This window comes from Solea senegalensis, linkage group LG9 (genome assembly GCF_019176455.1).
Source record: "Solea senegalensis isolate Sse05_10M linkage group LG9, IFAPA_SoseM_1, whole genome shotgun sequence".
Lineage (NCBI taxonomy): Eukaryota > Metazoa > Chordata > Actinopteri > Pleuronectiformes > Soleidae > Solea > Solea senegalensis.
In genome coordinates, this window is record NC_058029.1 from 170,379 (window position 1) to 187,335 (window position 16,957).

Here is a 16,957-nt window from a genome sequence, read left to right on the forward strand (position 1 = left end):
TTCACCATCACCAAGGCGGTCTCAACAACCACAGCTGTGGAGAGCAAAAATAGGATGATCCACGTCAAAGATATTAAGGCTATGGGAAACAGTAGGAGAGTTCATGTTCATTAAAGTCTGGCTGCATGATGTACTGACCTTTAGTCAGCAACACCAGTCATTTTGATAATCTATCTATTAGTCTAAGTGGTATTTATTCATAAAATAATTGTTTGAGCTTCTTAAAAAGAGAATCAATGAATTAATCTAATTCAATTCAGACTTGACTGCAGATTTAGTATAATCCGGTAAAATAAATAAACTAACTACATATAAGACTGCAATGCAAAGTATATACATTAAAAACCAGGAGGGATCTGTACCGGTGTCTCCACAGCTGGAACAGGAACAAAATTGTCATTATCTGAATTTGGCAAATTATTAAAAACAAACTATTCCTTTAACCGCTTGAAGAGGTTTAACTCATGCTGACACACAACATTTCTGGCACTGCACCTTCATCATCAGCCTTTTTTTCACTGAAATAACCTGTAGTTGCAGTCCTGGTTAGCAATGTGTGTGTGTGTGTGTGTGTGTGTGTGTGTGTGTGTGTTCCCTGGGGCAACGACCAGCTTAAAACACGCTCGACAAAAACACGGCTGACAGCGAAGGAAACACTGACTTTAGCCATTTTAGAAAAGACTCACCTAATAAAATCCACATCTGCTCCAGTACATGTTCACCACTTTAGCTTGTTGTTAGACAGGGTTTCAAACAGGAAGTTGAAGTTTGTAAAACCTGCATTTTCAGATCACAAGGACAAAAGGAGTTGCTGGTTTACTGCTGCCATGTTTGGCAAGTTTATGCCACTTGGCTAAAGGACAGAGGGAAGGATTTCCAACACTCAAGTCACAGAATAACTCATTTGAACTTCATGAACTTGTGCTTTATTTCTTTGGCTTTTTAATGTTAAATTAAGGATATTTATGTGCGACTGTAACTATGACTACATGTGCAATGATTCCGTCGTTTACATGGACGCAAAATGAAATGATCCGACTGTGGCGTGTGCACATGCATCAGGTGTTGAGTTGGAACGGACTATTTTGACACGTGCAGTGATGTCTAATTATCCCAAAGTATTTTCCACTTCCGTAGTAAAGAAACATGTCTGCTCGTCCCCTCGCTGTCCACCAGCCATCTCATCGCAGTCAGCACTGACAAACTATCCTTTAATAATAGTAACATAAATATAAGATGTGTGTACATAATCCATATATATACATATATACTTATATATGTATATATATATATATATATATATATACATATATAAAAATCAAACGCAAGCTCTTGGAAATGATCAGCAAAGACTCATAGCATACAGTCTCCACTGTGTTGTATGACTCAGCTCCATGTCACAGTGATACAGTGTGAGAAAATAAACCCATTGCCACCAGGTTTTGCAACTTTGCGATGACAGTTCTTTGGCAAACCCTTTTCCACAGAGAGTACATGTTTACATCGATGGACACGGGGAGTATTGAGACCAGGCATTTGGTAGGCAGAACCACCAAAATGATATAATTCCATAAAAGACGGTCAGTGTCACAAATGCTGTGACAAAACGTCAGCAATATACATTTTGACTAAAGGTAATAGCAATGACTATAGCCTATTGGTGGGTTGTGCAGAAAAAAAATGCAAAAGCAATTTTGATTAAGGTCAAAGAGTTAAACAATATGTCTGCTTCATACAAATGTTATTATAAGATGGAATATTTACCTTCTCTGACAAACATTCTAGGAAGCAGGTGCAATAATGTACAGAGAGGCAAACACATGACATTGCTGGAATTTCAGACCATCTTGTGTAGAAAGACGTTTAAGCATCATCAACATGATCATTTATTTAACTAGTTCTTTCTTTGTCACATGGAAACCCTTTCTTTGTCCCCACCATGCATTCATGTTCCCAGCTGCAATCTACAGCAGAGTTGCTAAGCTCGGGGGCAATTCTAGTGCTTCAGATTATTTGGAACCAGTTCTCGATTAACACGTCTACCTGTTGCTGTGCAAACACTTGCCTTCATTTAATGTTTTATTACTCAGTTCTCCTGACATCCACTGGCCCGGGGATTATTTAAGATAATTTAAGACAACTCGGAACACTCAGCTGTCATGTCACCTCTGTAGTTTCATCTTCTACCAAGGCTACAGCCAAACCATTACAGCAGCGCATTTGAATACAACAGGATATCTTCTGTATGACGAGCGACAAAGACAATACCACAGACTTTCATTTAGATAAACAAAACAGACAAAAATCTAACTGCAGTACAGAAAATGTGTTTCCTTATTCTGTCCTATTACAGGCAGGATGTGACTAGATATCTAGTACTATTTCAGTTACCATTCAATGATCTCATTATATGAAATACAGGTTATCTCCTGATATTCTTCTGTTCACATGCTGCCAGTTTGGAATCTGAACTTCTAAAAGGAAGGATGCTACACCCTGCTCTACTTAAAATACTTACCTGCCCTGAGGTCGTCACCGTGCTGCTGTATGCATCAATGTTCCATGTCAAAGACTTAACGATGTCTCACACACCTTCACAAAGACAATGTGATGAGGTATAAAAGCATAAAATAAGATGTTTTATCATCTTCCAGCTTTACTACATAGAAGATCTCTGAAGTGACAGACAACTTTAAAATGATAGCTCTGGTTGTATGAGTTTCCTGACACATGGTCAAAGCGTTTTAATAATTCTACAGTTTGGAATTGTTCAGTTTGCTTCGTGTCGGACGTCGCGCTCGTGACTCTTGCAGTGACAACACTCTGGCTGTTTTGGTATCAGCTCGACTCCCTTAGAGTAGTGCTAGATCTGTATAATGGAAAAGCACCGTCGCTGATTGAGGCAGCAGTGGATCAACAACTGTGTGCTGTGACATACGATTGCTGATTTTCTCTGCAGACTTTGGTGCAGAAAGTGAGGGGTTTAACAAGCAACCAAAATGTTTCCAGCTGAAAACGTCTGTCCGACAACAAGATAAAGAGGCTCAAATATAAGATACTGTATATAAGATTCACAGTCTGACGTGGCAGAGAGCACTGTGAGTGAAGCTGGGCCTGCATGCATCAATATGTTCCTTGAATTGTCGAGGACATGCATAATGATGGCCGACACACCCTTACAGCAACTTCAGCAACTGTGCAGCAACTTCCATTCATTCATCATCCTGAGGTGTACAGTAACGCATCAGTTCAGCGTGTGACGGATGAAAAATCAAATCTACTACTTATGCTTAGTAGCATTCAAATGGCAGTTTAATCTTTTCACGCCTCTTAGGATCAAAAGGCTTATTTGCAACTGTCAGGACTGCATTTGTGGCATCGCCCTGCACAGCCAACTCATGAGTGAATATAGGTGGGAGTTTTAACACAGTAAATTGAAGTGGCTTCATACATGCTTCATATACCTTTCCTACGGTCAAAGGTTTTATAATACTTTATCAGTACCTTGCAGCTGTGGTAAATGAATGTGAATACTGTATATACATACGCAGACATGATTATTACACTATTATATTACAGGTCTAGGCCCAGTTTTTGGTATGAATTTATTAATTGCGTCTAATAAGCAAACTGTTCAATCAATCACCTATTTTTGGGAAAGAACACATACAGGCCGTATTTCAAGCATTTCAAGTACTATATCCAAAATTCAAGCACTTTTCAAACCTTGAAAATGCTATGTTAAAGTCAAGCATTTTCAAGGATTTAAAACCCTCGTATGAACCCTGTTAATACCACAGTATGCAATATTGTCACAAGCAGCATTTGGTTTTTGGAGGAGCATATTTTTGTAGTCCCATCTAGCGGCTGCTAGGGCTGAACTATTGTTTACAATGTACAATCACTATTTAAAATAATTCAATTAGCAATAGTTCTGTTCTATGCCACTGTTTAGGCTTTGACAATGATTCCTCCTCTCTTAAAGGTGCAGTGCATATAGGTTTTGGTTAACTTGTCTTGTTGTGTATGTTATTATTCTGTCTCAGGTCTTTGTGAACGTGCATGATGGAACATTACTTGTTTGATGCTTCTTTCATCTGAAAACATACGGTCAAATAATGCTCATAATCAGACTTGAGTGTTTGTGTATATACAGCAGGAGTACAGGGAAAAGAAGCATTTATCCCATCAAACTGCTGGACAAGCAGTAGAATTGACTGTATACACTGTCTTTTCCAGGTTTTCAATAAGCCAGGCTGACCATCCCCGTTAGGACTCAGAGATGTTCAACAGTTGCGGTCTGCATTTCAACACCTTTTTCATATTAGACATTAGATGTTGAATCAACCAGGGCAAGACAATGGAAACGTTCTGTATGGATATCTGCACTATTACTCGCCAACGTTACCTTACAACCAGAAGTTGACCAGAAGTCAGTCTTTTAGCAGACGTCGTAAGTCTCTTCTGAAACTTGTGTACACTTCTTTGTCAGGCGTACTCCAGCATCACTTTACTAGTGCAATGTTCCTGTTGTCTCCTCAGAGTAGACCTTCACCTAATCACTTCCTGTGTGCAGCGAGGGAATGTCACTGGGCAATTCAACACCACTGTACTAAGAAACACAGAGAGAGTAGTGTGGGGCCGACAGGCTTAATCAGCATTGTGTGATAATAGTTTAAATGCAATGAATATTTGGTGATATTTAAACGTTTTGCACTGCAGTTGAACAATAACACAAATCATTCAGCTGCACTAGTTCTCAATAACTTTTTAGTCCCTGCAGGAAAGTCCAGTAAAATAACTCGTGCCTCTGTCCTACTTTCCAGGTTGACTGACTGTCCTCGTGCTGCAGCAAACAAAAGAGCACACAAATACAAGACCTGAATAATTCAAGGCAAAGTGTAAGGCAACCCTGTCTCATGTGGAAATGACGACAAAATAACCCCACACACAGACCGGGTTCCTGCTTGTCCCACTGACAGTGACAGGGCAGCGCACACACACACACGTTTCGGTGGCAGTTCGACCCTGAAGCCTCTGATCCGACTCAGTCGATACCGTTAGTTTAACGAAAGCAGTCGTTTAAGTTCGAAGTTAGAAAACACACGTGATTGACTGTGGACACTAAGCTAAGCATGTTACATCACACATGCAGCACGACTACAAACCGGGCTCACGTCATCTACACGCCACGACAGTAAGATCCCTGAAACACAGCTGACCAGACAGAGTAAATAAAACAAATGGTGTTAGAATACACGCTCTAATGCTATTCCTCAAGCACAACTCGTATAACGCAAATGCAACGTTCAACAGCCATGAAACACACGCACATCCGCGCTCCTGGTGATTATGTCCTATAGGAAATCACTGATATATCACTGTTATAGCTTTTATGACCACGACTATTGAGTGAAGGATACTATAAGCGGACAATACACACGCTTACATAAACGCATTTAAGGCGTTCAGCCGCATGGGGTCCTTACTCGGGTCCGCTTACTCCCAGCACAACTTTATTTAGACGTCAAATACACGATTCCCTGCTCCGGAGAAGTGCGTTCTGCGTGGGTGAATTCCCACAGCAGGTGTGGTGTTGGTTTCTTAGTAAATAAACAAAGCGTGCCGTTTAGCATGATCAAGTGTGCTACCTACAGCCTGGCTAATCAGCAGCTAACGTTAGCTTACATGAAGAGCTAGTAGCTAGAGTATCCCTTTACTGCTTACCTTGAACGGCCTCGCAGATGTCTTCGTCGTCCCATGAAGTTGTCCTGCGGAACTGAGCTTGCAAACAAAATCCGCGTTTCCACAACAAACAAACGTCCTAACTTTTTAGCATCCTCACGAGTGAAAGTGGACGTAATATCCCAAACCGGACCACAACCTACAAAGTAATTTCTCTCCACCACTTACAACAACAACGTCAACCTAGAGTATGAGCCGGCCCCCCCACACGGAGCCAGCCAATCAGAGAGGAGCGTCTTGTTGACGGACATCCGTGAGAACCAATGGCGAGTGTCGGGAGCTGTGACTGATATTGTCCAGTAGAGTAAGCACCAAATGAGAACGAGCGAACACAAAACGTTCATTTACCAATTGGCCGAGGACAAATAAAGGGCCAGTGGTTTCGTCCGAGTAGCCTATGAGTGCGGAGCTGAGTCCGGACTGACAGGCGGAGCCGAGTCCGGACTGACAGGTGGCTTCACAGTTTACAAAATAAACGGGGCGTCACCATTGCCGGGATGAGGTCATCCGGGATGACGTAATCCCTACGTCATTAGCAGTGTTTAACAAAAAAACAAAACAAACCGCACGAGTATTGAAGAGGGAGAGAAAATAAGTTGCAAAGGAAAGACACACATGCCAACAACAGGCCACACACACACACAGGTTTGACTTTTTAAAAACTTTAATTTTCCCAACGTGATAAAAAAAAAGCACTGCACAATAAAATGCACATAACATCAAGGAAACAAGAAATTGAGTGACTCCAGAAAACCACAAATACGTATTAATTAACTTGGTTGACACTAAAAGTAAAAACAAAGTTTCAGCCATGTTGTTTAATGGATAACCGGTTACACTCTACAGCTGCATCTATTTAGCCACGTGCTGAGGATGCCTTGATTCTTACATTATTCATCTCAAATCAACTGTTTACCTCAGTATTTTAAACTGCATGCTATGTAACGGTTACTGAAAATAATGTTCACAAAAACAAAAAGGAAAAAAAAACTGCTCCATGAGACGTTGACAACGTCAGAGTGACAGACCACTTCTCAGGTCTTTGACACCTGCCAGAGTTAACGCCGCCTCCTGTCTGGACTTCTGCTGCGTCTCCGTCCACCAGCCCTGGGAAGAAGGAGCAGGATACAAAAAAGTGTCAGATAAAAAGGTTTGATAAAAAGTGAAACAGAGGTCACTCCTTTACCAGATATGTGCTGCAAGCAACAGACAAACACACACAGTCCTCACCTCCTCTTGTTCTTAGGGGGCCCTCTGACAAATCCCCAGTCGACACTAATGGGCTGCCCCATCATGTCCTGACCGTTGAGCCCTTCCATGGCTGCCTGAGCCTCTTTGTACGTCTCATACTCCACCAGTGCATACCCCTGCAACAGTTATATGGACATTGGGTGAATCGATTCACATTTATTGCAACTTTTGTGCAAATGTTTTGCAAATTGTGCAAATCCAACAGCCTGTATTCAAAATGATCAGGTCAAAGGTTCTTTGGTCTTTATTTCATACTTAGGATAATGCTGCCACCGTGTGGCTTACAAGAGATTGAAGACACATTGTACAGCCCCAAAACAAACCATGGTCATAGGTTTGGCAGAACATTTTACAGCATTAACTTTAAAATTTGATGTCTAATTTTCAGAAATTTAATTTCCATAATTGTCTGCTTTTTATGTCTTATGGTTTCAACTTATTTGTATGTCTTTGTAATGTTGTGCTTTTAATGTAAAGCCACTTTGACATTACATAAATAAAATTTATTATTTTATTATTAAATCCAATAAGTGTAGGGTAGCAACAATTAATACATTTTTAACTAAATGTAGCATCAACTAATTCTATGACCGATAAATCTTTTTATAATAATAAATAAATAAATCATTAGGACTGAATAATTTTGGTTTGTGGACAAAACAAGATATTTGAAAACACACAGACGATATTTGATTAATCTGAAACTTTGCATTTTTACGATATACGACATCAGGCATTTTGTGTCTCACCTTGAGGTAGCCTGTTCTGCGGTCAAGGTTGAGATGCAGGTTCTTGATTTCGCCAAACTCTGAAAACTTGTCATGGATGTCTTCCTCAGTGGCTTCTTCATGGACACCTGTCACAAACAGGATCCATCCTTCCACAGCTGCAGCATGATAAGGGCAAGAAAATGAATCAGGGGTCAAATAAGACAAGCACAGAGTATACCCATATGAGTTATATGACTACATCAATGCATCTTCACAAAGGCTTATTTATTCTCAAAAGGCATTTTACTTCCATCTCATATTCTTAATTTATTTGTGTTTATGGTAATCACATTAGATGTTCTTCAGATATTAGAGACTTAAGCTGGTGTTGATTAAATTAGGCGTGCCATTTTAAAGCTCCAGTGTGTAGCTTCTGCTGTCAAAACACTAGTATTGCTATTTCCCAGACTTACCTAATTTTTTGAAAGGACAATTCAAGTCTTTAATGCAACAGTTTATTTTCAACATTTTTTTCTGTATCTCGCTAACTCACTCATGTTTCAGAGAATGGAAGACAATGCTGCATTCCATTTACACTGGAGTGATTTCACCTCATTCCACACAGAGGTTAATTAAACCATGGACTGCTTTATTGTGAAACAAATGAAACAAAATAAGTGATATTAACAGGAACATTTGCAGTGTTTGCGTGGTCTCGGCCATCTGGGAATCCTATGTCAAAGTTGGCGAGGTTGCTACAACGACTATAAGTTGGAAATCCACGTTCCCTGACCTCGGAAATTACGAGTTGTTTTCACGTTTGTCCCATATTTTCCATGAGATGAGTGTGTGTGTTTCAGGCTGATTATTAGCGCAGGGGGTGTGCACGGTGCAGTCAGCACCAGTTATTATTCAGCATCTCATATAACCATGCTACAAAAGAAACTCAACTATCAGTAAAAAGGGGAACTGTCGCTAAACAAGACACATTATATCAAATATGGCAACTTCACAAATTACAACACACTATAGGTAGAAACCGTGCAGTAGTTGGAACAACAGCACTCACATCTCTGAGGGCCTGGTTCATCCCCATCCTGCTCCACAGTATCATAGTCCTCCTTAATTCTGGACCTGGCTCCTTCCTCTGGAAACGGTAACACAAATACTTAGTACTGCTAAATAACAAGGCTGATTAATGGCACGGAGCTAAATCTCAACAGTGGTTACTGACCTGAGCCGAAGCCTCGTCCTTTCCTCTTTTTGGCTTTCTCCTTCAGTTTGTGGATGCTCTCTGACAAAGGAAAATAAATCATCAAGTTAAAACCAAATTTGCAGCGCGGCGAACACACACATGTTTTACAAAGGCCCACGTTCTGTAACAACGACTTGAGTACACTGGTAAAGGTTGCAGTTAACCAAACCTGTAACAAAACACGTTGAAACTTAAGTGTTATGTAAGACATGCGAGTTAACTTTATTATTTTGTTTTAGTGATTAATTCAATGTAGCCCTTAGCTTGACTCACAACATGCTAGGGGAGGTTAAATAACAAGCTATATTTTATACCTATAACGGGAGTAATAATGCTCTTTAACCTATTTTTATTCAACAAATAATTTATGACATGAAATGTGTAATAAACGTGACATTTACTGTTTTAGACAAACACGTACTAGCTAGCTTACAGCGAGTGTTTGAATGGCCCTTCAAAGCGTCACAGTAGCATTAGCTTGTTAGCATTCTCCAGGCCTACAACCACGCTGCCTGCGTGTGTTCGCTCTCTCTCCGACGCGGATTCTTTCATTTATATGCGAACACAAACACACCATTTGAAAGTATGAGGTGTGAGGAATCTGCCGCTAATGATGAGCAAAAGTACGTGATTACCATCGCCATCCTCGTCCATAGGAAAGTCCTCGCCTCCCGCTTCATGTAGGTCCAACACGTCCGCCATGTTTCTCTGTGTGTGAGTTGTGTGTGGTACGCAACCTACGTACGTACGTTCGTACGTAGACGGACGGTTTACAGGCCGGTGGGGGTTGCCAGTTTGCCAGAGTAAAAAAAATACGTAATAAGTTTGTAGTACGAATAGAAGTTTATCATTGAAATCGCTTGATTCGTTTATAGTGTTGTTGCAATGTGTATGCTTCTTTCTAAACGCGTAAGAGTTGCAGATATGTGCTTATTTATCTTTGCTCTGTTTTGTTATTTGCAATGTGTCCTGTATGAGTCACCATTACGTGCACAAACACTAGGAAAATAAAGCTGATTGTTATTATGTGCTGTATTTTAGGGCTCCAACAATTAATTGATCATTCATCGATTAAAACAAATATTGTCAACTATGTGGAGTGTTTTTTGTTTTTTTGAAATTAATGAATGAAACACATTCTCTCATTTTTCAGCTTCTTACATGTATATATGTTCTGGCTTCTTTGCTCCATACGACAAATAAATAATTAAAACTGAGTAAATGCTTCTTCTTCTTCTTTTTATAACTTCCATATTGTATTAACTTTACCGACATGTTATGGACCAAATAAATGACTAATGAATCTGACACTCTTGGGCGATAGCACAGTGTGTTGTGGTTTATCATCGAACACCAAAGCTCAACAATGATTTAAAAAAAGAAAAGATGAATCACATGTACATTTATAAAGGAGAGTAAACCAAAACTGTAAAAAACAAACAAACATATTATTCAAATGAAATTTCTGGATTCTTTATTCAGAAAGACCCTGATTCCAACCGGGGCTTGAACCAGTCTTCTTACTGCATTGGTAAGAGTGTTAACCACTACACCAACCACGTGACCCAACTTCTTAAATCGGTTAGTGCCAAGTTAGTTCTGTTTTTATCTCTAAGACAATGGGTTCCTGTACACATGTTTAAAATCCACCCTCTGCTATAGGAGCAAAAAGATGTGCTAACAATACGAGTACATTAATTAACAGCAAATGCTGTAATTAAACAGTTAATAATGTTAGTCAGGTTAATTAAGGTATAAAGTCATGAAGCATGTCGGTTAACGCAGTAATAACTGTTTATGGAAGTACTGAATAAGCATTGCTTGACTAATAATCGAGCATTTATTAGCCATTATTAATGTTGCTTGTGACCCTTTTTGTCATGACTTCATAAATGCATAAGTAAGTAGCCTCATTGTGCATCGTCTTTTCTTTACTTTGAATTTCTCTCTTTATTTTCTCTGTTATTCATGTCATCATTATGTTATCTAATCCAAATGTTTAATTTTGACGTCTGTATAAATAACAAATAAATTCTTAGAGGAGCAAAGAGTCCAAAAACAAAAGAATTGGTGGACAGCAGGGGGCGCATGTGCTCGCATGTTTGCTGGATGCTTGAATATGACAGTATAACAGTATATATAATAATACACATATATATACACATATATATATACAGTATATATGTACAGTACATGACCCTTATCTTATGTTTTAAACATAAACGTTTCCAACTATCTTGCCTTCATCAGAATGTTGTTTCTTTTACTCTGAATTATGGGCGGGGTTCATTTCCACTGCTGTGAGGAGACAGCAGCACTCACCAGGATACAGAGTAAAGAAGTTTGGTGAAACACAAGTGCCTACGTTTGTTTAAAGTTAACATTGCTATGCTAAGTAAAGACTTGTAGAGTTAATACAATGAATTTAAATTTCTCCTTTTCATCTTTGTAAGTTCCCGTTAAAGCTCAGAAAAGTAGAACTACATCGTTTTAGAAATACTTCCCTGTGTTGCAAAAGCCTGATATTAGCAGAAACAACCACAGTGTGACACAAAACAACATAGAATGTTATAATAATGAACATAATGAAGGTCATGGTGGAGTTCCTGAGAATCAACTAAGTTTTCTATCTTGATACATCAGCTATATAATAGAGTTGAGGCCGTTGTCTTCAGATCAACAAGTGCATTTATTTAGTTTAAAAGACTTCCAATAGTTATAATTCTTAAGTTTAACAGTAAAAACAAAAACTCTAGACACTGGAAACCACTGGAAGCACTCTTGGGCAATTTATGTTACGTTGTTTATCTTTTTGTTTTGGTTTTCATTTATGAATTTATCTTTATTACCTTCATCATTCATGTCTATTGTTTTCTTTCTTTTTCCTTGGTTATATTTACTGTATAGTCACTTCTGCTTCTTTCTTCGACTTATTCTTGTTATCACTTAATTGTTTTTTATTTTTTGTCTTTGTTTGCAACAAATGTTTCTTTGGTTTCTTGGTCTTTGATTTTACAGCAGAAACTGGGTTTGCTGTGATTGATTTCTCAACACTTTCCTCTTGTGACGGACGGAGGTTTATGAATTTGCAAAAGGCTGTTGTGCATTTTTTGTAACTTCCTCCTTACTTCTTCTATTTTCATTTCTCAATGGTTACTGAAGGAGGAAGAAAGAATGCGTGTGTCTGCTTGTACCACTCCTCAACGCAACGTTACAGACGACAGCTGACTTTAGTGACCCAGGCGCTTACGGTCGCTATGATTATTCATGATTCACTTACACACAGACGCTTCGAAAGTGTTTATTTAAATTTCACTTTGGCTGAAGATTCAAAACTACAACATCCGCATACGTGACGTCGGCGCTCATGGTCGCAGCATCTTTGTCAGAGTTTGGTGGCGTCTCTTTTGTGGATGGCTTGAAGTTGACGTGAGAGTAGACCACATCCTTGGAGAAAGAAGGACAAATGGACACTCACTTGTCTCTGTGCATCACCACACATCCACAACCACAGCATGAAGGAGGAGTGAACTCACCTCAACATCACATGGACTGGCCACGCCCGTCACCTTCTCACCTGTGTCTGAGAGACAGAGCAGCTTTATTCAAGGAGAATGTAAACAGCAACACGATACAACATAAAGAAAATAAATAAGAAGAACATTCTCACCGATTAAGCCACGATGTCCGACTGATGAATCACCTCTGAAGAAAGGAATCAAAGTGGCTGTCATCGGCTCATCGTCACAACTATCACCTATTTTTGCATAATCATCACAATAAACTAGAGCTGAAACTATTAATGGATGAATCGATTAATAATCCATTACTAAATTAATCGACAACTATTTGGATAATCGATTAATCGGTTCAATGCTTTTTTTCTTCTTTTTTTCTTTTGGAGAACAAAGAAATCATTCAGTGAATCATTTTGGTTTGTGGACAAAACAAGACATTTGAGAACATCATCATTTCCAGGTTTGACGAACACTAATCAACATTTGTTAAGGTTTTCTGACATTTCATGGACCAAACGATTCATCGATTCATCAAGAAAATAATCGACAGATTAATCGATGATGAAAATAATCGTTAGTTGCAGCTCTACAATAAACATCATCAAACTTCATAAAAACTGCTGTGTTGTCGTTGATAGTCGTCACGAGTCACACACACGCACACGCACACGCACACACACACACCTTCTCATGTGTATGAAGTAAGCTCCAGCTGCGATGATCCCCAGCAGCAGAAGGACAGCAGCCACTATAGCAAACACAATCCCTGATGGTAATGGCATCTCTTCTGGAAGCACAAACACATGATAGTTCTTAACACTCTGTGTAATTATCCTTGATTTACTCAGACAGTAAAGACACGGATCATATACTCTGTATGAGACAATGACACACGGTCACAGACCTCAGACCTCGTCCCCTGCACCAGAAACCTCTGTGAGACGCGGCTTAGTCTAATAAAAACACGGCTGCCAGTGAGGACACGAGTAATAAGGAGTGGAAATGACTTCTTTACTTTAACAGCCGTAACTTTTTAACGTTTTAACTTTGCCATTAATACAGTTGTTTGCTTTTCCATCAGTGAAAGTTCCTGGTGCTTTTTTTTAGTGGCGAGGTTCCAAGACAGCTGAGCCGATACTGAAATGTGACATCAACAGACTGCTGTGATGAATGGGGCGTGAGTGTGTGTGAAAAGCATGATGAGCTGGAGGATAAAAGGCAGTCGTCACTTTCACTGACCAGCAATGGTCAAATAATAATGCTTAATATAATAAATGCTGATGTTTTGGTTGAAATTGAGTATCTTTAATAGCATATGTGACCCCTGGTACATACCATAATATACTGTACATATTAGTTGCTGTGTTGCATGACATACTCACCTTGAACAATAAGTTGGACGGTCTGCAGAAGTGAACCACTGGGGAAGGTTGTAGCGCGGCACATGTACAGCCCAGCATCGTTCAGTTCAACGTCTTTGATAATCAACGATAGTTCCTCGATCTCCACTCTATCCTTCAGTGGAGAGTCCAAGATATTTTTGCCCAGATTTGGATTATAAACTGCGATGGAAACACTCTGTCCCTCTGGCTGCTGCAGCTTCCACTGAATCTGAACGATTGTGTGTCCTGTGACACGACACGGCAGGACGACTTCATGGCCAAGGTATCCGATCACTTGGAGCGGGGCGACTTCCTGTGTGTCCACGACTACAACAAATAAGACGACACGATGCTTCATGTTACTGTAGCTGTGCCACTTCACAATCACACACACTAAGAACTAAGCGAACAAGTGTTTCCTCACAAATGCTACAAAACCAATCAAATCAAAAGAAGGAACAAAGGTGTTCATTTTGACGGCACATGTTGGTTTAGTTATATTCTTATGACTAAAATACCATTTAGTTTGAGTTATAACTAAATATAATCATGTTTTAGTCGACAAAAATCAAACGTGTCTATTTGTATTGTAACAATGATTCCTTTTAAAATGTAAAGAAAACTATTTTACAACATGAATGTAGTTAGTATGTGGACAAAAAAAACCTAAAAAATAGTACCGTAAAGGTACATATGATGTCTTTTAGGGAACCAAACTCAAACTAAACTGGTAACACTTCCATAAAGTACAGAAATGGACTTTCACTTAAAAAGGTTATGCCCCATTTTTACTCTTTTAGGTTCACATCTGTAATTCTATTTTTGAGTGTGCACTGCTTTAAAAAATGATTTATAAATGCTTTATATTGAAGTTTTTCATTAGACTGTGATCAATAAATAAATATCAGCCCCAGATATCGTATCAAATATAAAATCAATCCAAACATCCTATATCCTGCACACTTAGTGTCAATAACAATGGAAATACAAATGATACAAATGATTTCCACAGTTGAAGACTGTAGTAAATGCATCAGCACTAACATGAAAAAGTGATATCGACATATCGTCATTCCACGTTTTCACACATGGTCTCACAAATGTTGTAAGCTGCATACTCTACACATACACATTCATTAAAAACATCAATTGTACGTTAACATTTCACCTGAAGGAATTTTAAAGGTCTGTAAAAATGATCAATCGTTTCGAACATTTTCTCTGCAGTTTATGGACTAAACAATAAATGACACTATGCAAATGTCTGTATTTACTGTAATAGATGGACTCGGTGCAGCTAAATTCAGGCTCTATACTGTGGCGATTGCTCTATGACAGCAGTAATGTCAGAAATGGGGTTATTATTTAACAAAAAAAGTGACTAATTAAAGATAACAGGATTCTTATGTTATCTGACCTTACGACACATGACTTAGTGTTCGCACAGCTGCAACATGAGGGAGGTTATGATGGCGTGATTCTGTGAGTGAGGTCAGAGGAACTGTAGAATCAGAGACACTGACACTAAAAGTGATTTTTAATTCTATGAATGTGAAACTTTGAAAGTCCGTTTCTGCCACTGGGGCAAAAAACAAGAATCACATCTGAGTAATAATGATGAGTTACTAAACATGAAATGTCGTCATAATAAAACAGGATCTCAAAACTTTGACATACTAAGTCATAACGCTTATATTATGACAATGCTAATTTTGAAACAGTATTCCATTATTTATGACTAAACATCTCATAATTATGACTTTGCATCTCAAAATGAGGACTTTGTTTATTTATTTTAAGTTTCCTACTTACAAAACAATGTGATCTCATTATTACAATTTAAAATTATGATGGAACACATCATAGTAAATAGCATCATCTCTATCATCTATCCACTCTTTTTTCCAGTTGGCAGGAAATGTGAAACATTTTTAAGTTTAATTTAAAATAAATAAATAAATAAATACATAAATAAGCTCGCTACTCCAAATTCTAATCCTAATTGGACATATAGTTGTGTTGGATCTTACCTGAGAATAAAGTGATGTAAAGCAGCTCCAGCAGGACAATCATTGCACGACTGAAGGTGATGAAAAACAACACAGTCCTCACATGAACGCACAAGCGCTTTGAGTCGTCACTGGCACATTGTCCTTATCATTATGACGATATTATGACTGTTACTGTTGTTAGTATTACAACACGTCATCACTCAGGAAACTTACAGCGTTGGAGAGGCTGAAGTTTCCGCTTCTCAGCCGCAGAAAACAGCTTCAGAGCACCTGCAAGAAAACACAGGCGTGCTGCGTTCACACCGTGGTTCACACCATGGTTCACACACCGTGGTTCACACAGTTCACTGTCAACAGTCACATTCACCGACTCTTCATCACGCGACGTCCGTTCACCTGTCAAACAGCGACCCCATGTGGTCAACGTTTGCAGAGATTTAAGACCGCTCGAGTTTGCAATAGATGCACGTGTTCACGTCATAATGTGAACACGTGTGTCCAAAAGCAAACTCAGGAAAGTTGTATCGTGTTTTCTTTATTTCATGATTCACTTTCACAGTAAAAAGGTTTTACATTAAAGAATTAGAGGTCACACGTGATGAATATTTTTGAACTAACACAAATGTTTTGTGACGTCTTTTTAGAATTTGAGTTGGTCCTGATCGTCCTCGGTCATGGTGCTTCTGGGATGTTCTTCTAAAGCTATATTCCTCTTTGAGAGTAAACATTGATTTTATGTCTTCAGAACGTTGAACACCTGAAATGATGTTATTGAAACTTGCACAACATGTGAAATAGACTTGTTTTTTTGAACATGAAGTGCTTTTAGGACAAATACAGGAGTCTGTCATTCTAGGCTCTTGTTCAACTTTTTTACACTTTTCCTGTGTCTTCTGTGTAGTGGCAAAACTTCAACTTCATTCCAAGGCAACTCAGTTATTAGCTGTAGGCTTAACTCTACTGTAGAGGTCATGTAAAGGTCATGCACATTTACCTTCACTTGCCTTACATCCAGGTCATAGTTCCATCCACCAAGTTGGAGATGACGGTTGTTGTTTTTTGGCTTTTCACACCAAACCTTCCA

General features: G+C 39.0%; 3 protein-coding genes across 6 annotated transcripts in view; all 3 read right to left on the bottom strand.

Annotated features, from left to right (window-relative positions):
* Positions 1 to 5,916, bottom strand: part of otud7b (OTU deubiquitinase 7B) — a 39,865-nt gene extending 33,949 nt beyond the window's left edge. For all 3 annotated transcript variants that reach the window (XM_044034396.1, XM_044034397.1, XM_044034395.1), the window contains exon 1: positions 5,728 to 5,916. The gene's annotated coding sequence lies outside the window, so the exon portion shown is untranslated. The remainder of the gene's footprint in view (positions 1 to 5,727) is intronic.
* A 722-nt stretch (positions 5,917 to 6,638) lies between these two features.
* rbm8a (RNA binding motif protein 8A) lies at positions 6,639 to 9,695 on the bottom strand. Its single transcript, XM_044033307.1, has 6 exons — positions 9,597 to 9,695; positions 8,941 to 9,000; positions 8,776 to 8,853; positions 7,746 to 7,882; positions 6,976 to 7,112; positions 6,639 to 6,852 (listed from the first exon to the last, which is right to left on the bottom strand). Exons 1-6 carry the CDS (start codon positions 9,661 to 9,663, stop codon positions 6,804 to 6,806), a joined length of 528 nt encoding a protein of 175 aa, XP_043889242.1. The 5' UTR covers positions 9,664 to 9,695; the 3' UTR covers positions 6,639 to 6,803.
* A 2,553-nt stretch (positions 9,696 to 12,248) lies between these two features.
* Positions 12,249 to 16,208, bottom strand: LOC122774318 (nectin-3-like protein). Of its 2 annotated transcripts, XM_044033466.1 has the most exons (7): positions 16,087 to 16,208; positions 15,892 to 15,941; positions 13,862 to 14,188; positions 13,164 to 13,266; positions 12,632 to 12,666; positions 12,498 to 12,544; positions 12,249 to 12,408 (listed from the first exon to the last, which is right to left on the bottom strand). In XM_044033466.1, the coding sequence occupies exons 2-7, from the start codon at positions 15,932 to 15,934 to the stop codon at positions 12,274 to 12,276; spliced, it is 690 nt and encodes a 229-aa protein (XP_043889401.1). In that variant the 5' UTR covers positions 15,935 to 15,941; positions 16,087 to 16,208; the 3' UTR covers positions 12,249 to 12,273. The 2 variants fall into 2 exon arrangements, with proteins under 2 accessions (XP_043889401.1, XP_043889402.1); XM_044033467.1 differs by having other exon boundaries at positions 13,164 to 13,263; positions 15,892 to 16,208.
* Positions 16,209 to 16,957: the final 749 nt, after the last annotated feature.